This window comes from Myodes glareolus, chromosome 18 (assembly GCF_982192425.1).
Source record: "Myodes glareolus chromosome 18, mMyoGla1.1, whole genome shotgun sequence".
Classification (NCBI taxonomy): Eukaryota; Metazoa; Chordata; class Mammalia; order Rodentia; family Cricetidae; genus Myodes; species Myodes glareolus.
In genome coordinates, this window is record NC_142043.1 from 49,236,541 (window position 1) to 49,263,630 (window position 27,090).

Below are 27,090 nucleotides of genomic sequence, written 5' to 3' on the forward strand. Positions count from 1 at the left end.
CTAAAGGGAGAAAAAACAAAAGGTCGTGAGCGTCTACTTTACTGGGAAGCTGCGTTTCCTTCAGAAGCTTCCGGTAGAGTCTCGGTGTCTGGCTTACTTGGGGGTGAAGGGATAAGGACAATCTGTCAAGGTTAAGTAATAACCTGAATACAGGAGACCTCAATAAGGTCACAGAGGGACAGCTGGAGGCTGCTAAGTGATGCTTCAGTGAACATGAGCTTCAGACCCCCGGGCAGGGAAGAATGCCAAAGGGATTCAGAAGGGCTAGTGTCTGTCTGTCTGTCTGTCTGTCTATCTATCTATCCATCCATCCATCCATTCATCCATCTATCTATGCATCTACCATATATGTATGTATCTATCTATCATCTATGCATGTATGCATGCATGTATCTATCTATCTATCTATCTATCTATCTATCTATCTATCTATCTGTCTGTCTATCTATCTTGTGCAAGCCACAGCAATCATGTGGAGGTCAGAGGACAGTTTACAGGACTTGGCTTTTCCCTTCCATCCTGTGGAACCCGAGATCAAACTCAGGTCTTAAGGCTTGAAGGCGGGAGCCTCTACCTGCTGAGCCATCTCCTGCTTCACCTAGGAGAAAGTTTGTGATGTCTGAGAAATTCTTGGCTCTGGGCCCTCCAGTGGCTCTAAAATGTTTCTTCTTCCTTCAATAAGCTTGTAAGCATAAGAGCCTCAGGACATGTAAAAGACCCCTGGAAGGCCAGTTCACCATCTTACAATTGTTTGGTTTTCCTCCAAGTGCCTACCACTTAAGTACAGGTGTTCCTCGGGCATCTATCCGATCGTAGGCATTCAGCAAATACTGTGCATCTGCGGCACATCTGCTTCTACACAATACACAGAACTATGGAAATGCTTGTCTTTTCTCAGCTAAACGGTGAGCCAAATGACCACTGTTGCTGCCCCCACGCATGTGGAGGTCAGAGGAAAAGTCTTCCCAAGTCAGTTCACGTTCTCTACTGTACAGGTCTGGGGATTGAAGCCAAGTTGTCAGCCTTGAAGGCTGGCACCCTTATCCACAGAGCCATCCCACCAGCCCATGACTTAGACTAGATTAGAGGTAGAGCTCTTGCCTGGCATTCAGAAGGTCCTGGGTTCAATCCTTACTACTGTAAGAAAGAAAACCATTATAATTACGGCTGGCAAAATGGCTCAGTGGGTAAAAGCGCTTGTCGCCATGGTCGGTCACCTGGACTCAATCCTCAGGACACGCATGGTGGAAGTGGAAAACTGCCCGCAAGTTGTCCTCGCCCTCACAGGTATGCTGTAGGACATGTGTCCAACACATACAGACACACACACAATACATATGTGTAACTAAACCTTAAAGTAAGAAATAAAAGTAAGAAAACTATATTAATATGAAAAGATGTCTATGAACTTTTGTGTGGAAAAAAATCAGTTATAGTTGGGCATGGCGGAACATGTTTTTAGTCCCAACACTTGGGAGGCAGAGGCAGGAGAATGAATCTCTGTGAGTTCAAGCCCAACCTGGTCTACATAACTCAAGGTCAGTTAGAGCTACACAGTGAGAGCCCATCTCAAAAAGCAAAATCAATTACATATATATATATATATGTATATATGACTCTTTTTAAATTAAAAATATGTATGGAGAAATCTTGGAGAATATATACCAACACAATAATACAATTTATTCTTAGGAGATAATTCTTAAAGTGATTTTTATGTTAGTTTAAAATTTTTGAAAAGTTCTTTTGTGCATATGGGTGTTTCTGCCCGGAGGTACGTCTGTGTACATTGAACTTGCAGTGCAGGGGCCTGAAGAGGGCGTAGGAGCCCCTGGAATTGGAGTTACAGATAGTTGTAAACTTCCTTGTGGGAGCTGGGAATTGAACCTGGGTCTTCCGGAGGAACACCCAGTGCTCTTACCTGCTGGGTCCTTTCCCTAGCCCCTTTATGTTGGTTTCCTACTATCTATTTAATTTGTTGTTAAAAAAAACCCACAAAAACAAACCTATATGAAACACCTGTCTAAAAAGGCAAGACTCAGAAAAGCATCCACTTACTCTTCTGTAAGATCCTGAAGTCTGGAGAGTCTTCTATTAAGGTTCCTTCTCGGTACCATTCGACTTTCGGGGACGGGGCTCCTTTGACCCGGCACTCAAAGACAACCAGCTGGCCCTCAGAGGCTGACAGATTCTGTAGCATCTGGGACAAAAGGAGTATGTTATCACCTAAGCGCTTGGGGACCGCATCCCATGGCAGGATTTTAGGGACACCGTCTCCACCTCTGGATTCTTTGCGAATCTACGTCTCCGGCAGCTTCAAGCTAGGGAGTGTACACTGAGTCAAGTCTGGAATACAGAGCCATCCAACCCTTCTGGACTCTTCATTATTTCTTTACTTTGCCTCCATTTAAGTGCTAATCAAAATTATTAAGTATTAGTTCAAACATTTTGAGTAAAGGAGATAAATTTTAGCAATTTTTGTTTTCATTTATTAGTTTTCTTTTGTATTCACTCTTTATAATTTGGATTTTTTTGTTTTTCATAATTCTTGTCTAAACAAAGCTTATGATATTTCGTGCATTGCCCTAGCACATTTGTAACCCTTGTCTAGTGATGTGGGCTGCATAGACACCTCACACGTACACAACAGCTATGAATAATGCCTAACACAAAAACGATAAGCCCACTTACAAATATTACAAAGTGGGGTGGTTTGGGTCAGCTGCCCAGTTTTGCAGCATGAGTTTTGTAGGTGACAAGGCCTTGTCCCAGGGTCAAAAGGTAGAACTCTGGCCTGCCTGAACACAGCAGCTGGCATTAATTCAGAGCTGTCTGTGATGTGGCTTTATGACCACCAGGGGGCACTGTAGCCAACATCGGGATTTTGTTCTTTCTATAGTGCCAAACTGGTTTGCTGAAATCATTCAGGACCCGAATAACACAGGGTGGTTTATGAGTTCATAAACGTGCTATTGGATTGAAAATCCCAGCTATTCCTCATTTCCCCACACATCTTATAACGACAAGGTGGAGGACAGACAACTTCATGGGTTGTGTGCTCTGTCGTCTCCCTGACCTCGGAGAAAGCTCTGGGCTAAAATGTCAACTTCAGAGCCCGTCGGAACCTGTATTGGCAGACCAACACCTCTCTGGAATTACTATGTAGTGGAGTTTTCATTACTGCTGAGGTAAACGGGTGAGGAAATCAAGTCAAAAGCCCCCTGATAAAAATGGTGTGTGTGGGGGGGGAGTCAGGCAGGGTAGCACATTCCTTTAATCCTAGCACTCAGGAGGCAGAGGCAGGCGGATCTCCGTGGGTTCGAGGTCAGCCTGGCCTACAAAACAAGTTTCAGGACAGCCATGACTGTTACACAGAGAAATCCTGTCTCTAGAAAAACAAAGACGCAAACAACAACAACAACAGAAATGGCTGTGGTAGAAGGGATTGTGTAAATGCCACACGGCAGGTTTATAAGACGGATATACGGGCACGCAGAGAATCTACAAGCCACATGGGTTGTGGCTCAGCTCATTTGCTAAACTCACTCTCAGCAGGGGGTCTGCGGGGCTCTCCTGCAGAAGGACCCTCTAGAGAGGCTGTGTTACCCACAGCCGAGAGAAGCCCTATCTCACGATTATAATTTCTCGTTTGACAGTGAAAGCGGAGACCTGTGCTCTATTTGAGAGGTCAGCCAAGATGCCTGCAATGCCACAGTGTAGGGAGCAGGCCTGCTAACGTCTAGGGCAGGAGGTAGAAATCCATTGCGGTCAGCAGGAAGATAACCAAGGGCTATCTTAAAGCCACTTAGAAAAAGTTGTTGGAAGTCAGTCATTACCCTGCAAGTTGTGGAGTGTTTTCTTTTTCTTACAGTCTATTGCATTTTTATGTACCACGTGTTTCGAGGCTCGTGAGCGTCATGGCACACATTTGGATAGCAGAGGACCACTTGCAGGGGCTGGCGCTTCCTTTCCACCATGTATGGCCTGAGGATCAAACATCTGTCATCGGGCTTGGAGACGAGTGCCGTTACCTGCGGAGGCATCTTCCTCTTTTCTTAGAATTTATTTTCAATTCCATGTGTGCGCATGCATGTGAGTGGAGTGGCTTCTGAGGCCAAAGGAGGCCCCAGAGTCTCTGGAGTTGTAGCCATAGCCGCCTGACGCGGTCCTCTGAACCCGGGTCCTCTAGGGAGCAGTGTCTGCTTTTAGCTCCTGAGGCATTTCTTCAGCCTCCACAGCTGAAGGTATCTCTTTTTTAAAAAAATGTATTTATTAATTATGTATACAGTATTCTGTCTACATGTTTGCTGCAGGCCAGAAGAGGGCACCAGATCTCATTATAGATGGTTGTGAGCCACCATGTGGTTGCTGGGAATTGAACTCAGGACCTCTGGAAGAGCAGTCACTGCTCTTAACCTCCGAGCCATCTCTCCAGCTCCCAGCTGACGGTATCTTGCTGTGGCTGTTTTTGCTTTTGTTGGTCAGATAAAGTGGCCTGAAACTTGTTAAGTAGCTGAGAATGACCTTGAACTCTTTCTTGGTCCTCCTGCTTCCAGCTCCTGAAGGCTGGAATTAGCCGCCTGCACCGCTAAGCCTGGAAAACCTGTGGTCTTCTACCAAGTCTCCTAAGGGGATGGTTCAAGCAGCTACACACACATAAAGATTAGTTAAGCCACGAATGGCACGGCATTTATCACAGCCGTCGATCTTAGGTGTCTTCTGATGGTGTGATACTGATTTGGATTAAAATGTGTTTCCCCTGCCCTTTCCTGGATGGGGACAGAAGAGGAGGCAATTAGGGGGAAGGGGCAAATGGGGAAGGGACTGGGGGGGGGGGAGAATGTGGTCAGGATGTAAAATAATTAGGTACATTTTTTAAAAAATGTGTGTTCCTAAAGGTTCACACATTGGAAACTTGTTCCCCAGTGTGACAGCATTATGAGGCAGTGGGACCTGTGTTGGTGGCTCCTTTCATTTCTTTTTCTAAAGTTTTTATGCCTGGTGTTTGCCTGCATGTGTGTCTGCCTGGTGCTCAGGGAGGCCAGAAGAGGGTATTGGATCCCCCAGAAATGGATGATTATGAGCCACTATATGAATGCTGGGAATAGAACTCTAGAGAGATGGCTCAGCAATTAAGAGCACTGCCTGCTCTTCCAGAGGACCTGAGTTCAATTCCCAGCACCCACATGGTGGCTCACAACCATCTGTAATGAAATCTGGCGCCCTCTTGAGGAAGAGACCTGATCAGCTGTACTCATCAAATTGACTTAGACCATGAAACCCAGTATGGACAAGTTCAACAGAACCCCCATGTAATGGTCTGTCCTGTCCCTTTAAGAGACAAGCCCCACCCATCCCTTCCCTGTCCACTGAGGCAAGAAGATCCACTTCCACTTCCAGCCTGAGTTCCTTCCTTTTAGTCTCTCTCCCAAAGAGGCAGCTTCTGCCTCTCTCCCTCTCTCTCCCTTCCTTCTCCACTTCCCCCCTCCTCTCTCTCTCTCTCTCTTCTTCTCCATTCTCCCCTTTCACCTCCATAACCCACTAAATAAATACCCACTTTCTCTGCATGGTGTGCCTATCCATCTCTCTCACCCGCAGGGCGGCTCCCTGCCTGGGACCTGCTGGCCTTCGTGGGGCCTCTTGGGAAACCGCAGCTCCTTGTGGTCCACTGCCCATTGCAGCCAGTTGGGGAATGGCGCCATTTTATATTTACCATAACACCCCACATACGGGCTACCCATGCATTGCCAGGGCATAAATTTTAATTCAATTTCATTCCTCTGAAAGAGCAGCCAGTGCTCTTAACCACTGAGGCATCTCTCCAGCCTCTCTTTTCTCTTTTAAAATCTCATCTCCTGTCTTAATGATTCTCGCCCCCCTCTCTTCCCCCATTGTGTTACCATCTGTTACCATCCTTCTCGACAACTTCGCCAGAGCTAAGCCCATACCATTGATATATCCCTGAATCTCCAAAACTGTGAGATAGGACTGGGTGATGTGGCACACCTTTAATCCCAGCACTTCAGAAGCAAAGGCAGGTGGATCTCAGTGAGTTTGAGACCAGCCTGGTCTACAAAGCGAGTCCTGGAACAGCCAGGGCTATTACACACAGAAAACCTGTCTTGAAAACCAAACAAACAAACAAAACCTAAGATAAAGAAACCTCTCTTCTAAATAAAGGACTCAGTCTTCGGTGGTTTGTTATAATAATAAAACATAGACACACTCTCAGAAGGTGCTCAATCTTGATTACACTCATCTACTTCGCTAAAGGATAAATCAATCAGCCCTCAACTGAGGAGGGCTGAGTTAATCTTTACTAGAAATAATGGATCTGAACTGAAGTCACTATAGTCAAAAGTCCACAGCCTCCCAAGGTAAAACAGAGTCCAAAGTACAGCTCTGCCGTATTTGTCAACATCCAGATCATCTTCGAGTTCATTCATGACAGAGCTGACAGTCTGGAGGGTCTCCATGACCAGTCAGCACGGGGACATTGTTTCTGTTCTTCCCAAAGCTTCCAGAAATAGAAGCATTTACCACAGGGTAAATTCAACCATGTGCCTGCTTTGTCCCTGCCCCGTGTCAGGTATTACAAACGTGGGCTCTTGCTTAGAGGATCTCAGCCGGCAGACACAGTGCAAGGATACCTTCAGAAACAGCGGCTCCCTTGTTGGTTATCACTTAGGAGCACTTGTTCTTGCAGAGAACCTGGGTTTGATTCCCAGCATCCACATGGTGGCTCACAACTGTCTGTAATTCCAGTTCTAGGGGATCTAGTGCCCTCTTCAGGCCTCCATGGACACCAGGCATGTGTGGGGTACACATACATATATGCAGACAAAACACTCATACACATAAAATAAAATATATACATATTTTTAAGAATAGCTCCAAGGTTCATTTTTTCTTATTTATCTTTTGAAAAATCCAGATGTTTCTTCATCTTTGGGCATGATACAGGTGACTGTGTACAGAGCCTTAGGCTGGAGTTGGCCCAGAAAGATGTACTGATATAGACCATATAGACCAATGGGAGATGGTGAGTTGGCTCAGCAGGTAAAGGGACTCGTCACCAAGCCTGAGGATATGAGTTCAAACCCAGGACCTACATGGTGGAAGGAAAAAACTGGCTCCCACAAGTTGTCCTATAACTTTCATACTTGGTCCATGTTGTGAGCAACACACACATACACACACACACACACACACACGTAACAAAAAATCAGACAGAAGACTCTTTGCTACTTGGTTGCCACAGGTACTCCAGGCAGAGGTAAGTCTCTGGATTCGGTGATTTGGGAGGGACCCTGAAGTCCTCCAAAACCTGGATCTGGCCACTGGCCCAGTTATTTCCGGGTTTCCTGCCTCTGCTGTTATATAATGTAGCGCTCTTGAAACTCTCACTTCCCCTGCCCTCTTACGCTCTTCAAATTACTGCTGAAGCAGCCAGAGCCAGGGCTGCCGCAGCCTTGAAAGCCCGCCAGGGCAGCTGCCATCGAGTGGGAGGCGACAGGAGCAAGATTCTAATTTGGTCGCCTCCCTCCCTCCACACTCCAGAAGTGTGAATGCTGTTCTCTTCATAAGCAGAGCCAAGTGTTTCTGGTGATGCCCAGGGGAGGAAGGGTGGTCTAGCGCCAAACACAGACTTTTTCAAAACACAGGAAAGATGGCGAGTCGGCTCAACGCAGAATGGCGCTTCTTGCCAAGACTGACAACCTAAATTCCATCCCTGGAACATACATGGCCGGGTGTGTGTGTGTGTGTGTGTGTGTGTGTGTGTGTGTGCAGAACTGACTCCTGTAACCTCATGCATGTATTGTAGCCACCCCGACTCCCCCATTAGTGAATAACTCTATAAAAAAATTAAAAGAAACCAAGCATAGATATTGGGCTCAGGGGTAACTCAGTTGGTACAGAGGCTGCCTAGCAGCACAAAGCCCCGGGCTTGGCTCCCAGCACTGCATAAACCGGGTGTGAGCACAAATGCCTCGTAACCCTGGCATTCAGGAGGAGGAAGTGGGAGGACCACGGGTTCAAAGTCATCCACTGCTATTTAGAGAGTTCAAGGCCAGCCTGAGCTACTTGAGGCTCAATCTAAAACAACAATAACAACAGCAGCAGCAGCAGCAGCAACAACAACAAACAGGAGGGCTGTGGATGGGGCTCCCAGGCAGAGCACAGGCCTAGCATTCATAAGCACACACTCAATACACAACAAACAAACACGAGGCACAGGCAGCCCCTCTCTGAGTAAACTCATTCAGAACCCCATAGCCTGCTCTTAACTCTGTCCCCATTTGTCCGGGCAATTCTCCTTTTCACTTAAACCATCTATAAAAGGAAGATCACCAAAGAAAGGAAACGGAGTTAAATAAAACTCTCTAATCAACGCCATAATTGGCAAAGAAATGCTTTGTTGGACCGTATAGAAAGTGAGTCACAGGAGCCAGGCCGCCAGAGGTCCCTGAAGGGAGAGACAGAGACAGAACAACCTGGACAGATATGTATGCAGATCACCTGCTATCATCACTTGGTGGAGAAATACCATCCTTGGTAACTGTGACTCAGAGATTCGCTAACGACACAGGCAGCGACTGTGACCTCAGTCCTGCCCTCGCTGACGGACACTAACGCAAGCACACTGCAGCTGATAAGTCTCTCTGGAATCTGAACCCCAGCCTACCCTGCTGCCCCGTGTCCCCGGGCAATCCCATTTATGGAGGCGAGAGCTCACACTCAGAGGGCAGAGGAACCTCCACACAGTGTGCATCTGAGCTGGGTTCCCACCAGCAGGCTAATAGTTTTTATAGACTTCACTGAATCTAAGGATCAATTCATTTTCTCACTTTCATTTGTCAGAGGCATTTTCATCTGCCAGTCAGAACATCTAATCAGAGAGAGGCATTCAGAGTCACCCCAGTAAAGCAGTTAATACGAATGCTTGGATTGATCTTGGAAATTAAATATAAAGACTATTAAAGGGTCCTATCTGACTCTCTCTCTCTCCCTCTCTCTTCTCCTCTTGTGCTGAGGGTTAAACCCAGGGCATTGTGCTTGCTAGGTAAAGCACCTAACTAACCACCGAACTATACTCTGAACCCAGATTTTTAAAGAGAACCTTTCAAACTTAGTTTTTGAGAAAGGATCTTTCTATGTAGCCCAGGCTGGTCTCGAACAGCCTCTTTCTGTCTCAGCCTGCCGATTGTTAGCATTAGAGGCCTGTGTCGGTGTGCCAGACTTCACCTTTTAAACTTCTATCTGCACATCACACGTAGCTTTCAGGGTGATTGGGAAAATCCTCAACTATAAAGAGCTTTACCTGTGCTGAGCGTACGAGGCATGCGCTCTGGGAGATGGGGATCTTAGCACACCTAAGATTTGAAGGAACGGTGGTAGGTGCTGAGAATGGGGAGAAAGGAGACTATTGGGACCACTAGAGTATTTGGTAGTTCAGCTCCCTTTGAAGAGTTGATGCTGTCTGTAACCCGTGACGAACGGACGTGACAAATGCTTATTTCTGTGTTGCTTTTATGTTGTCTCTTAAGGCTAGATGGCTTAGCAGTGTCAATAAGAGATGACAAAAATATATCTACTACACACACAGCAGACACACCAGTAAACACACACAGGCACACTGACACACACACAGACACACAGTCTCTCTCTCTCTCTCTGTCTCTCTCTCTCTCACACACACACACACAGCAGACACACATACACCAGTAAACACACACAGGCACACTGACACACATACACACACAGAGACACACAGTCTCTCTCTCTCTCTCTCTCTCTCTCTCTCTCTCTCTCTCTCTCACACACACACACACAGCCCATCTACAATTCCTCTTCAGAATCTTGTATCCACTAAATCATAACATGGTATGTTCCTACTTCCAGTCTTTTACAATAGTGGGGCTAAAACAACCAGAGTCAGACTATTAAACAAACCTAAAAAATAGAAACCTTATTCACATCAGGAAATGCACCTAATCAACTTGAGAACGAGTAAACAAGGATGACTCTAGACTGTGATGGATCTTGGGAAGCCAACTTGGATGATCTCGTCCAATATGGCCAAACCCTCACTTCTACGACAGTTGTGGATCCATCGAGGGTATCGGTGCCGCTAGAAAAGACCAGATTTTCCGGTTTTTTTTTTTTTTGAAATCGGGGTTCCTCATCTTGGGCAGTCTAGAGATTTAGGGTTAGATGATTCTTTGCCGTGGGGGGCTGGCACCCTGGGTGCTGTACTGTGCTCAGCAACGTCTCCAAATGCCATTAGCACAGCCCTTTCATGTGACAGCCAAGTGTTCCCAGACATTATCAATGACCCCTGGAGAACAAAATCAGACACAACTAATATCCATGGATCAAGTCATATTTTTTTATAGAATAAAAATCTCTTTGGGCTTACATGTGCTGTTCATACTAAGAAGAACATCATGAAGATACATTTGATCTTCATAACATGAAAAAAAATCCAGTGTGACTTATTTTTTTTTTAACCTTTGAACTCATTGTCTTGAGCAACACCGTGTGCTGCACACAGAAGAACCAGCGTCTTAGAAGCGGGAAAACTTGTTCCTCCTCCTGATTCTACCATTAGCTAGTCCTGCGATGTTGGCTGAATTTTAGTTTAATCTCTCTGACCCTTCCTTGGATTTTTCCTTTGTAAATGAAAATCTCTAGCTGAAGTTTCAAGTTCAAAATACAAAGACTGTGTGACTCAAAATTTGGTGACTCTATAGCCGCTAATACCAAGGAACACAGGAACGAGCTCTTTGTCCTAATCCAGGCTTTAGGTTAAAGCTCCTAAAATGACTTAGCTCTGTTTCCTTGAGCACCAAAGACAAGCCCCACAACCAGATCCTCCTGAAAGTCAGGATATGTCTCTAGAAGAACAAGCAGCTGGCATCTTGTCACCTGATTCCAGGTGACTGTTTAACAACCTCTAGAACGGCGTAAAGGTCATGGTTCGCAGGGAGTACACTTCCCTCGCGACAAGAACTGGCTTTAGAACTCTGAGACTTGGGGCAATGAGGAACCGGGTAGCCAATGGCCTGAGGAGCAACATGCCTAGGTTTTATTGTGAGGACTGTGAGGTCTATCCTACCCATGATCTGTGAGGGAGACACTGCAGCGGTCGGAAACACAAAGCGAACATGAAAGACTCATCCCAGACACGGGTGTAGGAGCAGACCTGGCGCCTGACTGACGAAACAACAGCTGCATTTCAACAAGGAAAGCTACCTCCAGGTCCAGGTTCACTCTCTACTCCTCCTCCTCCTGGGGCCATGATCCCACCCCCGCCCCCCAGGTCTCCTGGGTCTTCCTTGCCCTGGCATGAGGCCTGCACCCCACATGGGAGGCCTTCCCTTGATGCCATGACCGGCCCTCCTGCTCCTGGAATGCGGCCACCCATGGGAGGCCACACGCCTGTGGCGCCTGGGCCGCCAATAATGAGACCTCCTGCTCGCTGGATGATGGTCCCCACTCTGCCTGACATGACTCAGCCAGATTAGAGCAGAAAAGCTCTTTGTCAGTTTTGGATTTCTTGTTCTGTTTCACCAGGTGATCTCGGTGCTGAGCCCGAGTGTCTTCTAGCTACATGACAAGGAAGGGCTTTCCGCTTCCTAACAAAGAGGAGAGTTCTGGAGGAGAGAAGTGGCGTGGCAAAGGGAGTTTGCTGCTGGGCAATGGTGGCGCACACTTTTGAGCCCAGCACTCGGGAGGCAGAGGCAGGCGGATCTCTGTGAGTTCGAGGCCAGCCTGGTCTGGAGAGTGAGTTCTAGGACTGCCAGGGCTACATAGAGAAACCTTGTCTCAAAAAAAGGGGTGGGGGGAGAAAGAAAGAAACAAAGAAAGAAGGGAGGGAGAGAGAGAGGAAGAAAGGAAGGAAGGAAGGAAGGAAGGAAGGAAGGAAGGAAGGAAGGAAGGAAGGAAGGAAAAAAGAAAGAAAGAAGCAGAAAAGAGGGGCTGGGGATGTCGCTACCTTAACTGGCAGAGCGCTTGCCTAATACACACAAGGCTCTGACCTGAGTTCTATTCCCAGCAATGAATAAAATGGGTGTAGTTGTAATCCCAGCACTCAAGAGGTTGAGGTAAAGAGTATCAGGAGTTCAAGGTTATCTTAAGTTACATAGCAAGTTCAAGGCAAGCCTAGGATATGTGAGATCCCATCTCAAAAAGTAAAATAAAATAAATAAGCTTGGGGCCAGACATGATGCCATAGAAATGACCAAAACACAGAAACCCTTAAATCCTACACTGTACTTCTGTACTTCCAAAAGACAAATCCTGAGATAAAATCAGAGGCTCTTAGGCCCTTTGTCTGGATTCCCCGGTGTTTCAACCCTGGCAGAAAGAAAGACGTCTTGTTTGGTTACCTTTGTAAACACTGGGGCCGCGATGATAGGCTTCCCATCCAGTCCTTGCAAATAGCTGGTGGGACTCTGACACTGTAGGGAGAGAACCAACAATGCGTTCATTGTCACCAGGGTTGCTGCATGGGTAGACTGAGATAACGAATCTACAGGCTTCGTTCTATAAAATTAATCTCACATCAAAAGACCAGTGTTTTCTAAATTCATGAATCATAGACCTGAGATTGCAGTCTGAACCGATTGCATTTCTTCCTAGGTCAGGCTGGCTATAACATTACACTTCCCCCACCCCCACGGACTGGGTAACTAGCCCTACTCTAAAGACGCTCAAGTCCCGGGAGCTACACAAATCAGTGTTTAAAAACCAAGGGACTTGGACTCAAAGTTCGATAAGTCATTCTCATTATTTTTTAAGCTGTAGATCAATACATCAAAATATATTTGTTTAGATTATAATTGGCATGCAGCAAGTACATTTAGAAAGAATAATTTCATGGTTTTTTTTAATTAATTAATTAATTTATTTATTTATTCATTATGGATACAATATTCTGTGTGTATGTCTGCAGGCCAGAAGAGGGCACCAGACCTCATTACAGATGGTTGTGAGCCACCATGTGGTTGCCGGGAATTGAACTCAGGACCTTTGGAAGAGCAGGCAATGCTCTTAACCACTGAGCCATCTCTCCAGCCCTAATTTCATGTTTTAAAGTACATGGGTATATGAATATTTTTATACATGAATAGGAAATGCCTGGAAGTCTCTCCTAGCAATTATTACTGTTGACAGGAGATTCATCTGAGGATAGGGTATCGAGATACAAGCTTGACTACAGTTGGTGGGTTTTTTTTAGATTCTATTTTAATTTTATTTATATGTGTAGGTGTCAGTCTCTGTGCATATGCCTGCAGGTGCCCATGGATGCCAGAAGGGGCAGCTGGATCCCCAGGAACCAGAATTAGGGTTAACTGTGAACTGCCCACTCCATCTTAAATACTGAGCCATCTCTCCAGCTCTGAATAAAGTTTTTTTTTCTTTTTTTTTTTAAAGTAGTGTACCAGAATATTACTTATTTTGAGTTCTAAACTTTTAGATAACCAGATAAAGACCTCATCCACCTCATCTATTTAAATTTTTTTTTAAGATTTATTATTTAGTATGTATGCAGTGTTCTGCCTATATTCTGCCTGCAGGCCAGAAGAAGGCACCAGATCTCACTATGGATGGTTGTGAGCCACCATGTGGTTGCTGGGAATTGAACTCAGGACCTCTGGAAGAGCAGCCAGTGTTCTTAACCTCTGAGCCATCTCTCCAGCCCTGATTAAAGGTTTTTTTTTTGTTGTTATTGCTATTTTGTTTTTTTCAATTTATTAGATTTAAAAAAAAATACCAAGTTCCCATTCCTTCCCTTCCTCCCATTCCCTCCACACACTCTCCCACTCCACCCCCATCCACTCCTTAGAGATGGTAAGGCACATTGCTTTGGGGAAGGCCCAAGGCCCACCCTACTATATCTAGGCTGAGCAAGGTATACATCCAAAGAGAATGGGTTCCCAAAAAGTCAGTACATGCAGTAGGGATAAATCCTGGTGCCACTGCCAGTGGCCCCTCAGTCTGCCCCAGCCATGCAACTGTCAGCCGCATTAAAGTTTTTACTTAATATGCTTCTATACAGAGTGTTTTATAACAAATACTATCATCAGCTTGAAAGACATGAGTCTTTACTCTCTTTTTGAAAAAAAGAAAACTACTTCCTTTTTGTCGTAGGAAGTAGAATTATTTCATTTTCCATGAAATAAAGTTAAGATGCACACCCATTGGTTCACATATGATCAGCACTTTTTATAAAATGGGGGTGCCAGATACCAATTTGTCAAACGTCTCTTTTCCTATGCTGTTTTCCCAAGGAGGAGACTAGGTCCCCAAAGCCATGGGAAGCAATGAGCTCATGCAGCCGAAGGACAAGTGATTACTTAATGATCAATTACAGCAGCGGGCATGACCTTGCCACGCAAGGCGGTCATGGTCACTTGCGCTCAACGTAGATTCGTACCTGCTGGACGGTGGACACTCTGGGCTGGCCTTGGGCTACTGGAGGAATGGCTGCAGAGGTAGTGGGAGGAGATGACAACTCATTTGGCTTCTGGATTCTGAGAAATTATTAAAATGTAGATTATAACACAGAACTAGAATTGCTTGTGAAAGTCAGCAAAGCCAGTAATGTCAGCATTGCTTGCTGTTGGCTATAGCAAGTCTTTGACAGTGTTCTACAAGTATTCACCAACATTTCATGGCTACACATTCTGTTGGGCAACACGCATGAAGACAACATTCTTAGCTTGGATTCTTTGCTTGGGGTACAGCTAGCAATTCAGACATATCTACAGTGACCTGAGATTCACCAGTGACGGACACAGCACAGGCTAGAGATAATTTTCAAAGATCTATTTTGCTGATACTTTCTCTATTGTACTTCTCATTTCTTTTTTGCTTTTCTTCTTTTCCTTCTTGCCCCGCTCCTTTATTTTTTTTCCTTTCTCTTTTGAGATAGGGTTTCACTTTGTAGGCCAGGCTGGCCTGGAAGCCACAGTGATCCACTTGCTTCTGCTTCCCAAGTGCTGAGATTAAATGTCTGCCACTAAATTTGGCTCTCTCTCTCTCTCTCTCTCTCTCTCTCTCTCTCTCTCTCTCTCCCCTTCTGTCTTTCTTTCTGCTGGCCTTGAACTGGCTATGTAGCTGAGGGGGACTTTGAACTTCTGACCCTTTTTCTTTACCTTCTGAGTGCTCCGATTATAGGCGTGAGCCACCATGACTGTTTTATACGGTACTGGGGATCAAATTCAGGGCTTAGTGCACACTGGGCAAGTGCTCCATCAACTGAGCTACATCCCTAGCTCCTCCCCTTTCCAATTTTGAGCAAGGAAGAAAATAAAGAGGCTAGGCTTTATAAATTGTGTGTCTGGGATTTTGCCCTGGCATAAAGTACAAATATTCAGAAGGTGACAACCTCTTCAGATTTATACAATTTAACTTAAGAGTGTTGAACCTCGTGAGAGGGAGGCAGAGGGAAAATTAGTTTTGTGAGGAAGATAGAGGTATGAGAGGATCTAGCCAGAGAACCCGGCAAGAGAAATACCCTAAGGCAGAGGGAAAGGCAGAGTCTTGAGGGAAGACTCTGGTCGTCCCAAAGAGCACTGGGAAACAGTAAGTGTTGGGTTTAAAGGGCCCTCAAGATCTTGACCACAGGCCTTTCACCTATGGCCCGTGGAGACCTGTGGTCACTGACAGGAGGCTACCCTTTCTTTGGTCTGGATGTTGCCTCTCAGTTTCTTCATCTCTACAATGGGTAAACAGCCACTCACAGCCCGTCAGTCTTTTAGGAGGGTTAAAGAGCCAACTCCCATCAGAAGATTAGCATGTCCTTGTTTCACCACGCTCAGTATGGATGGCTGTGGGATCCCTGGACAGCCGAGGAGGACATGAGGACACAGAATGACTTTCCCCCCGCAGGCAGGCAGCATGTGCTCTAAGGAGCGAAGTCCCATAGGCTATCGCTGTCTCCGCAGCGTGTTTCCTTCTACGACAGGAGCGTCACTTGGCTTCTCACTCAGCTGCTCCATATAAAGAGAATTTCTTAACCTTCGTTGTGGCTAGGTGTGTCCCTAGGATGACTTCCTGGACGTGGGCCGTGAGCAAGAGTGATGTGTGCGGCTTAAGAGAGGTGACTCAAAAGGAGGGTGGGCGTGTCCTTCACGCCTTCCTTTCTCACTAAGGAGATGGGATCCTGTGTTAGCATGAGGTGAAGCGGCCACGGATCTGGCCACAGGAGACCTATGATGTCCCATGCAGGTACCCAGTAGACTGAGAAGCCTGTTTGCCAGACAAATCCTGATCTGGATGTAAATGAGCAATGAATACCAGGGTTGCTTAAGTCCCAGTTAATTTGGTCGCTGTTATGTACAACTGAAACTACAATCTTTGCGGTAACAAGTAACGCAAATGAATGCATGAGATCTCTTCCACTTATTGAAACTTGTAGATCAACACTCATACCCATCAGCCTTTGTAACAGGACCCTGGGGGTCCCCAAAAGAGGTGCAATGATCGTGTGGCTGAGCAGGAGTTTATTACGGAATCCGGAGAGGGATCATCAGGCTGGGTGTGGACCATGAGTAGGAAATTTCGCAACAGGAAATCCCACAAGGTGCACAATTTAAAGGAAAAGCTGAAAGTGAATTGCTGTGCTGTTTGAGTGAGGTGCTGGCCACTTGGAGAGACTGATGTAGGGGGACAGAGGGCAGCCTGGTTGATATTCTCCTGAAGACAGCTTTGTAGGGAGGCCACATGAAGATTTTCAAAAAATGTTATCTGTTTCATGTTTGATTTTGTTTTTCCACAGATAATCTTTTTTAGTTTTTGTTTGTTTGTTTCAGCTTGCTTTTTGTTTTGTTGTTTTGTTTTGTTTGAGACAGGTTTCTCTATGTGCCCTTGGCTGTCCTGAAACTCGCTCTATAGGCCAGGCTGGCCTTGAACTCACAGAGATCTGCCTGCCTCTGCCTCTCGAGTGCTGGGTTTAAAGGCTCGCACCACAATCACCTGGCCTCAGACAATCTTTTCTAAGCCAGGAACATGATGAGACCAGAATGATCTGTTTGAGAATAATTGGTAGCACTTCAAAGTCTATAAAAGGAAGGGCCTTTAAGGAAGTGATAGTACGCAGACCCAAGGAGGAGGAATGGGACAAAGGCCTTGAGAATGACGGTAGAAAGGGGTAGAAGGGGAAAGAAAAATAAATCCTTGACTTATAATGTTCACATGCCTACAAGAGCGAACAAGTTAATGCAGGGGTAGATGCACAGAACGTTTGAGGACTAAGACGTGATTTCTCCCCTTCCGAGCTTCCCCTTTGTGGGGAGGGTAGGATAATCCCATAGCTCTGTGAAGCCTTTCTTGCTTGACCAATGGGGTATCCATCCAAGTTCTGCACAGCCTACATGGCCGTATCCCACAGCATCCCATTACCCTTGCCCGTTTCTTGCCCTACTTCCTGTACTCGTCCCTCCACTAGACCTTAAATCTGAACAGGCAGGAAGCCTGTGATTTTTCTCCATGCCCACTGGATCTAGTGCAGTACCTGGGCCATAGAAGGGGCTCCATCAAGGTTGTAATAACTACATAGATAAAACTTGACTCAGTACCACTGTTTAGCAAAAGAACTATGACTTGCCAAGACATTTATATTGTCTGAAACTCTTGGCAATCCTCCTGTCTCAGCCTCCCAAGTGTTGCAATTACAGGTGTGTTCCACCATACCCAGCTTTAAAAATACTATTTTAAAATGTATTTTAAAAGTCACTGGGTTATAGTTTTTAATCCTGTAGACAAAACCATGATAATAATTCATTTTTTAAGTATCAGGAAGATTCAAATTAATCTGCTGGGCAGGATTTAAGCAAAAACAAATTGAGACTTTCCCAAATCTGCCCGTGTGTGTGTGTGTGTGTGTGTGTGTGTGTGTGTGTGTGTGTATGTATGTATATATATTTCATGATGTTACGATTGACCATGGAACCACCTCCTTCAAGTTCTAGACATTAATTAGAGGTTCTCCTGGGGCCTGAGGATGCTTAGGCTATAGAATTACCGATTCATCTCTTCTTTGTTAAGGTCCCCTTCTGAGTCAGAGGAAGAAACTCCTAGAGAAATGAAAACAAAAGATGGGATTTTAAAGATGATAATCTAGTAAACAAATTCCTAGGCATTTGAAGCTCTGAAAAGGAATCTTAGGCTCAGAAGAAACCCAGTGTCTCCTCCCGCGAACATCTAATCTGTCATAGGAGGAAGTAGACCCTAAGAATCGAAAGGATTCGGTCAGGGACATGTGCCCACTGAGTGATACAATTTAAACACACAGGGCCAAGTTCTAAATTCCAGGGTGTAAAACACCTGCTAAGATCTGTGGAGTAACAGGACAGCTTTTGCAGGCATTCCCTGGTGCTCATAAACCCACACAGAGTGGGTGAAAGGGGGGATTATTCCGGATTCCAAACACTGTAAGTGTAGGTAGGTGCTCTTCCGTCCTGCCCTAATATTAGCAAGTCACCCTCCATCTTGGGAGTGGGAGTGTTCGATGTCCAGATGCCAGAGTGGAAAAGCAAGCCAATAGCGATCCAATCTCAGTTCTCCTACCAGGTCCTAGATTTATTTCTCCAGATCGGAAATTCCAGGCATATACAGTAGAGCTAAACCTGGAGGTGTTATTGTACTCCAAAGACTTGAGGCTAAAAACATGCGACACATTTCTACGAATATATTTCTTTACTAAATGTCTGTTGGATGTTCACTATGTGCTTAGTTCTGTGGAAATGATCAGAGATAGAGAGGAATGAGACCATTTGGACCTTGCAGTCTTCTTGGCAAATGAGTATTTAGTCCATGATCACACGTTATGTAAGTGCTGGAGGCAAGGCTTACCAAAGGTATTGTATAGGCAAGAAAAAGTACGGGAGAAAGATCCTCCAGATAAAACTCAGAGGATGAAACAAATAGGAGCGAAAGCTTAACAGATAGCCGAGAACTACAAATTGATTTCTCCTCAAAAATTATCCGTGCGTTCGTGCTTGGTACTGTTGCAAACGCCACCCCAAATGTTTCAAGCGGTTGCCAGACTTCTATCCCTGACTCTCCAGAGTGTATATCCTCAACCAGCAGCGAGGGTAAGTCAGATTATGCCACGTCTCTGCTCAGAACCTTCCAGAGTTTCCTTTGTTATTCTGAAGCAAAGCCCTTGCCATGACTGCTGAAGACTTAGAATCAGCTCACATGCCTCCCTCCACCTCCCACTCATCTTGAACTTCAGGCTTCATTTCCTATTGCTTTCACCTTTGCTTGCTCTACTCTGGCCGCACGAGTTCAACGCTTCCCATTTTATTGAAATTGTTTTTGTTTATTATTCTTACTATTATTAGTGTGTGTGTCTGTAGGCATGCATGGAGGTCAGATGACAACTTGGGAACTGGTTCTGTCTTCCACCGTGGACACCAGTGATCAAACTCAGGTTCCAGGCTTTTATCTTTAGTGTGAGGCATCTCGCTGACCCAACACACTGGCTCATCTCTACCTCCGGACTGGGGCTATCTCACCTCTGGGCTGCTGCATTTGCTGATTTCTCTGCCTGGAGTAAGTTCCCTTGACTTTCCTGTGACCACCTCTCCCTCCAGGTCTCCCTTCAGATGTCACCTGGTTAGTGACATTAGGTCACCCAGTCAAAACTTACAACACACACACTATTTTCTGTTTCCTTTGTGATGCTGTATCTTACCGCCATTTATCTCATCCGTCTGCAGTTTCTCCCATTACAATGCAAATCAACATGTCCTCCATCTAAAGACCTTTGTCTACTTGATTCATGTCTATTATTCCCAGTGTCTGGATGGACAGAACAGACCCTCATCAAATGTTTATCTAATTACACATCCTTATAGTTTGAGAGCGTATGCCAGGCCTCAGAAGCATGCAACCGTACCTTCTATGTAAATCTCAGCAGACGTTGAGTCTGTCCCGTAGATGTTGGAAGCGAAGCAGGAGTAGCGCCCTGTGTCCTCCTCAAAGGCTTCGGCGATGGTCAGCGAGTGCAGGTTTCCGGCCTGTACGATGTGAATGTCTGGGGAGTTTTCGAGCTCTTTGCCTTCACAGTACCACCTGCAAGGAGGAGAACATGGCTATCCAACACAGGCAGAAGAGGGAAGTCTCCAGGTGTGGTGGAATTAACCCGTAATCCCAATCCTTGGGAGGTGGAGGTAGCAGAACACAAATTCAAGGCCATCCTAGGCTACTCGGTGAATGGAGTCAGCCTGAACTACGGTAGACCCTGCCTCAAAACAAGGACAAACGCCACACCAAACCAACCAAACAAAACTAAATAACATCAAAGACTCAGTAGCAGAGCTGGCTCCAAATATTTTCTGGCAGAGTAGCCAAGTTTGGTTCCAAGCGTTCAGGTCAGGGAGTTCACAGCCCCTGGGGATCCCCGCTCCAGGGAATCTGATGCTTTCTATCCTCCACAAGCACTGCTCTCCTGCACACAAACCACACATACACACACGTTTTGTTTTGGTTTTGGTTTTCCGAGTTAGGGTTTCTCTGTAGCTTTGAAGCCTGTCCTGGAACTTGCTCTGTAGATCAGGCTGGCCTCGAACTCACAGAGATCCGCCTGTCTCTGCCTCCCAAGTGCTGGGATTAAAGATGTGCATCACCACTGCTCAGCATATACACAAGTTTTTTTTTTTTTAAAGAATTATACAACTGAGAGACGTTGACAAATCAGACACTATTGATCACAAAGCTAGGACTGTGATGCAAAAGTTAATTTGTTCCCACATTTTTTGTAGCATGCACCAGAGGCTTCCTCATCTTCTCCAGAGAAGAAAGGTACTAAGTGTTTATGATACCAGATGCACCGTTGTTGTGTCTGACATTGTAAGAAAATTAACTCCTTTATCACTACTTCTCCCAGGACAGCCCTAGCCATATCCAATAGCCCAAGTTAAGTGTTTTTATGAATGAGGCATGATTTGTTTGTTTGTTTGTTTGAGACAGAGTTTCTCTGTGTAGCCGTGGCTGTCCTGGAACTCACTAAGACCAGGCTGACCTCAAACTCAGAGATCTACCTGCTCTGCCTCCTGAGTGCTGGGTTAAAAGTGTGGGCCACATGCCTGACTGGTCTCTTATTTTAATTCTATATACTTAAAGTTAGAACCTTTTTTTTAAATTTTTTTTTTTGAGACAGGGTTTCTTTGTACCTTTGGTGTCTGTCCTGGAACTAGCTCTTGTAGACCAGGCTGGCCTTGAACTCACAGAGATCCATCCGTCTCTGCCTCCTGAGTGCTGGGATTAAAGGCATGTGCCACCACCGGCTGATTCGTTTTACTACATATAACATATGGATTTTTTTTGTTGGGGGGGGGCAAAAGTTTATACAAAATAAGATATGAAGTATTTAGGGGGTGGAGAGGTAGTCCAGTGGTTAAGAGTGCATATTGCTCTTGTGGTGGATGCAGTTTGATCCCAGCATCCATATCAAGTGGCTCATAACTGTGTGTAACTACCCCAGTCCCAAGGGACCCAACACCCCCTTCTGGCCTCCACAAGCACCTGCATTCACGTGCATAGACACATACACATAATTAAAAAAAATGTATCTTTAAAAAGAGAAAAAATACTTAAAATGTGGAAGTGCATGATGAGAAAAATGAACATTGAAATTAAACAGAAACAGAATTTCTCACATAACAGTTTTGGGAAGATCTATTGGTTCCTCTCAGATGTATTAGTGACAATGAAAGATAAAGTATCATTCTTACCAAAAGACTCCGGAAGTGATGCTAAAATTACAGATACATTTCATTCTTGAAACCATCTTATTGGAATCAATGTACAGAGAGACTTGAAGGCGTGAAATGATAAACACACAGGCTACTTGTTGAGATAGCAGGTGATCGGAAACAAGCTAACTGTCTGTCAGCAGGTCCTTGTTCTCCAAGATAGAGCCACACAACAGAACGTGGCAGCTCCAATGAGGATGAGAAGAAGCACCGGGTGTCAGTGTAGACGGGATTCTGAGACATGTTTAGCCCCTCCCTCCCACCACTTGATGAAGCAGGATTCCAAGGCTCACATCTGTTTACCTACTTTTCACAGCCAAACTGTTCACCGCTTCTGCATAAACACATCACGGTCACCCCGGTATCCAAACCTCTGTCCAGGTTCTTACCCTCTTCCTCTGTTTTTTCTGCACCTATAAATATAACTCACCCGTGGCCATTCGGTTCAAATATCACCTCCCACACGAGGCTACACTTACCCCCGTGGTCAGCCTGCTTCTAACGACACTTTTAAGAAACGAGCTATCTTATGTCATGATAGTTTTGATGTTATAGGATCCTCTCTGGGTCTCTGTTTTGAAATACTGTTTGTCTCGCTAATTTCGTAGGATTCTGTCTCCTCAAGGAGAGGTCTGCCTCAACAAAGGCAGTACCTTACAGGCTCGAAGCAGCTGCAGAGCTCAGTGCAGCTGTCTGCTCTCTCTCTCTCTCTCTCTCTCTCTCTCTCTCTTTCTCTCTCTCTCTCTCTCTCTCTCATATCTCATCCCTCAGTGTCAGGCCTTGGCCTTTCTATTCTGTGAGTGCACTGAGCCCTTCTCTACCATGGATTCTTTTTGTTTATTTTTAATTGATAATGAGGTCTTATTATATTAGTAAACATTATTACATGGGGGAGCATTCCTGCCACAGCATGCATATAGCAGCCAGAGGACAACTTGTGGGAGTCAGTTCTCTCCACACTAGGTAGGTTCTGGGGGATTAAGATTGGGTCATGAACTGGGATTGGTATGTGAAACAAACAAACAAACAAACTCGGGACGTCAGGTTTGATGGCAGGTGCCTTTACCTGCTGAGCCATCTTCCTGTAGGCCCCTGAGATAAGATCTTACTAGGTACCCCAGGTTGGTCTGAAACTTGTTCTGTAGCCCAGGCTGACTTTAGGCTTTTGGTCTTACCTCAGCCTCCTGAGTGCTGGGATTATAGATATGCACTCCCACAACCGGTTCCACTGTGGAACTTTTGTGATCCCTAATATCTGCCCCAGATCTTCACAAAAATAAGTCTTGCTAAGTAAGAGGACTGCTCGGATGTCACCTTCTGGGAGAGGCTTCCCAGACCCTTTCCCGGTGTGGCCTCTATACTCACTGCATGGTGCTAACCCAGGCATTCATCACTTTTGTGTAGCTGTGACCAGAATACGTTAGATAACAGCATAAAGGAGGAAAAGGTTTATCTTGGCTCACAGTTTCAGGGGGCTTAGTCCTTGGTTACTTGAACCCATGCACTTGGGCCAAACATTCTGGCAGCAGGAACATGAGTAAGAAGAGGCCTTTCACTTCATGACAGACAGGAAGCAGAGAGAGCAAGGCCAGGAGTTAGTATCAGGTGTCACCTTCTAAACCCCACCCCCAAACAACCTACTCCTTCCAACTGGGCCTACTTCTGAAAGTGGGAGACATTTATATCCAAACCACAGTACTCATTTGTCATCCTCTCAGCATTCTCTACCATCCGAGAGTTTATAAACTTACTTTGCCACTGTTTGTCCTCCCTCCGCACATTTTAAAGCCCACAAGCGGACTTCATCAGTTCCATTTACCACCACGATCCCATCACCTCCTGCAGCGCCCTGGTGCGTGGTAGGTACTCGGAAAATTAATTAACTGTTGAAAATTAAATTAAGTGTTGATAGACTTCTTGAACCACCAGATGATGGGAAACCTTCCTAGTTAACGGTTTGTGAGTATTTGTTGGCCTCAGCAGATTCCCCGCCTGTCTCTAAGCAGCAGACGCGGGTCCTGCAGCTGCCCAGACAGGTTCGCGAAGCTCCCAGAGCTAACCCAGATTACAGGGAGTGGCTGTGAACAAACCCGAAAGAGGTCAAAATACTGGGCTTTCAATTAAACGCTGCATTGAGCACATTTGTTGTGTATTACCCATAAAATGAAACAAAAAGGTTTTTTTTTGTTTTTTTTGTTTTTTGTTTTTTTTGCCAGTTCAGGAGTGTTGGAACAGAGTCTCTTGTAGCCAAGGCCGGTTTCAAAACTTGATGCGTGGACAAGGATGACCCTGAGTTCCCCATCCTCCTGAATGCTGAGGTCACAGGATAAAAGAGCTTTTAAAGACACAAAGCTACAAAAAAGAAAAAAGACAAAAAAAAAAAAAAAGAATAAGAAGGAACAGGGGAGCAGACAGCAGCCTTCAGGCGCCGTGGGAAGACAGACAGCACCTACAGGAGCTGCAGTCCAGAGATACAAACCAAGCACTTCCTTGGTGTGAGAAACCTGTGAGAGACACATCAATACAGCCAAACCCCAGAAACCTGGGCCCTGCAGACAGGAGATTGCTGACAACAGGGGAGAGGAGGTGGGGTGTAAAATGGGGGAAAGGTTACACACGTGGAAAATGAGCTTCCGCCCCAGGTCACTGCCCCTCAGCTGAGCAGCCAGCCCTTGCTGCAGGGTGAGCAAGCAGCCGACCCAGAAGGAAACCAGAGCCGGTGGGGCTTCAGGGCTTAGCCGAGTAGACCAGGCTGGTTTGAAATTTCCCAGACTGAATCGACACAAATTTATTTCACATTCAAGCAAAAGGGGACAAAATCACCACCACTGAGAGCCGGGTCAACAGTGAATTAGGAGAAAATGAAGAGTCGACTTGTGCAGGACAAGAACGTGGACCCGAGGATGCCGTGAACGCAGGGGTGGGAGCCATATTTGCTTTGAGACGCACAGACTTTGTGGGTTAGGGTTTTCCCAACGATATACAACAACTACTGGTATGGCATTTATCATATGAGGTCTTCTCTTCCTTATGTATTTACCTTTTTATTACGTTTATTTATTTTTGTCTGTGCACCATAGCCTGTGTGGAGGTCAGAGGACAACTTGTAGGGCTTGGTTCTTTTCTTCCATCATGTGGGGATAAAGTTTGATTCTCAGGCTTTATAGCAAGAACCCTTATGCCAGCTAAGCCCTCTTGGGGGCTACACACACACACACACACACACACACACACACACCCCTTCCTTATTTATTTGTTTCTTTGTTTATTTACTTTGGGTTTTTGAGACAGGGTTTTTCAGTGTAATAGCCCTGGCTGTCCTAGAACTCACTTTATAGACCGGGCTGACCTTGAACTCACAGGAATCCACCTGACTCTACCTCCTGACTGCTGGGATTAAAGGTGCGTGCCACCACCACCACCACCTGTTTTTTTTTTTTTTTTACACACGGTCTCACTGTGTATTCCCAGCTAGTCTGTAAGGTACTACAGACTGGGCTGTCTTCAAACTCAGAGATCCACCTGACTCTGCTTCCTAAGGTATCAAATTAAAGATATGTGCCACCACACCTAGGCTTTAAATTCTATTTGTTTATTTATTTTGGGTTTTCAAGACAGGGTTTTCTCTGTAACAGTCTTGGCTGTCCTGGAACCCACTCTGTAGACCAGGCTGGCCTAGAACTCATAGAGACTTGTCTGCCTCTGCCTCCAAAATGCTGGGAAAAAAGATGTATGGCTAAAAATCATTCATTTATTTATTTGTTTGCTTATTTATTTATTTGCTTATTTTGGGGGTGGTTTCAAGACAGGGTTTCTCTGTAGCTTTGGAGCCTGTCCTGGAACTAGCTCTTCTAGTCCAGGCTGGCCTCGAACTCACAGAGATCCACTTGCCTCTGCCTCCCGAGTGCTGAGATTAAGGTGTGCGCCACCACCTACTGCCTGGCCCTAAAAAAAATTTATTTTTAAGTTAGCAACCAGAGTCAGGGGTTTCACTGGGGCCTCTTCACGCACAATGTGACATAGTACTTTATCCTGCTATGTTCTCCCACCATGGCACCCCCATCTCCCTCTGTAGCTCCCTTTCCTCTCCCTGACAGATGCATCTCCACCCCTGCTTTCACACCACATCTGTTCAGTTAGCTTCTGTTCCCCCCAACCCTAAAGATGTAATCCTCCCCTCTCATGTCATCTAGGTGCAATTTAAAGTCCATGGAAAGGTCTGGGGTCATAGCTCAGTAGCCAGGTGACTGCCTACCACACAGGAGACCTTAAGTTTAGCCCCAAACACCATGACCTCAAAGAGAAAAAGATCTAGGACAATACACATTCATCATAGGCAACCAATAAATAAAATACACAGTTTTATAGAGGGGACTTGAGCATCATAGATGTTGGTATCCACGGGGTGCTTCTGGAGCCAATTCCCTGATAACAATGGGGTGCTGTGTAAACAAAGGGAAACTCTTCTACCCCATAAGGCTGGAGTGAAGAACAATTTCCCAGGAATAAGCAAATAAACACTAAATACTTTCTGATATAACAATGTGACATTATAGTGAGGCAACATTAAAAGAAAAGGAAGGGCGCTGGCTTACGGTAGGGATGCTAAGCTGCTGCCAACAGACAAGGAAGCCAGCAGAAAACAGCTTACTCTAGCATACGGAGCAATGCCATCGTAAGCACATCGCTGAACCAACGTCTCTCACTTTCGGTGAGAACAAAAGTGAGATCATTCGCCCTTTGTTTCACGTTTACACTGATGAGACAAAAGCCACAGTAAGTACAGGGAGCTCAGAGTGCTTAGGCCACATGAACTGAAGCCTGTCAGAGCCGGCTGTAGTGCTGGGCCCGCCATACCCACAAAGAGCAGACTTTGACAAAGCAACAAAAGTCATGGCTTTTTATCAGCTCTCCCCACCACCACCACTTTGGAGGCAGGGTCTCACTATTTATAGTCTGGGCTGGCCTAGAACTCACTATGTAGACCAGGTTACCCTCTGCCTCCCAGATGCTGGAGCGAAAGATGTGTACCACCGTATCCAGCAACTTTTTATGTCTTAACTTTGAGTCCACGATTTTTAACATCCTGCGTGGTGGAGTGGGATGGGGTCCAGGGCATTTCTGCGGCATGTCGGAAGGTCCCTGGGCTGTGCTTGAATTGAAGGTTAAACTGTTTCATGCATGGAGTGGTATTTTAGTTTGGAAGGATGACTGATAGACAGGTTATGGATACTCAGACGTGAGTACACCATGGGCATTTTCTTTTCTTTTCTTTTGCTTTTTCCCTTGAGACAGGGTTTCTCTGTAGCTTTTGGAG

The 27,090-nt window shown here is 45.6% G+C and overlaps 1 protein-coding gene and 1 pseudogene across 1 annotated transcript in view; one reads left to right on the top strand and one right to left on the bottom strand.

Moving 5' to 3' along the window:
- Nucleotides 1-27,090, bottom strand: part of Mypn (myopalladin) — an 82,086-nt gene that overhangs the window by 28,710 nt on the left and 26,286 nt on the right. The window contains exons 3-7 of the mRNA XM_087898185.1: nt 19,916-20,091; nt 18,035-18,086; nt 14,444-14,540; nt 12,393-12,464; nt 2,059-2,200 (exon numbers count right to left, since the gene is read on the bottom strand). Coding sequence (XP_087754311.1) covers nt 2,059-2,200; nt 12,393-12,464; nt 14,444-14,540; nt 18,035-18,086; nt 19,916-20,091 — 539 coding nt within the window. The remainder of the gene's footprint in view (nt 1-2,058; nt 2,201-12,392; nt 12,465-14,443; nt 14,541-18,034; nt 18,087-19,915; nt 20,092-27,090) is intronic.
- Nucleotides 11,079-11,528, top strand: LOC125411480 (U1 small nuclear ribonucleoprotein C pseudogene; annotated as a pseudogene).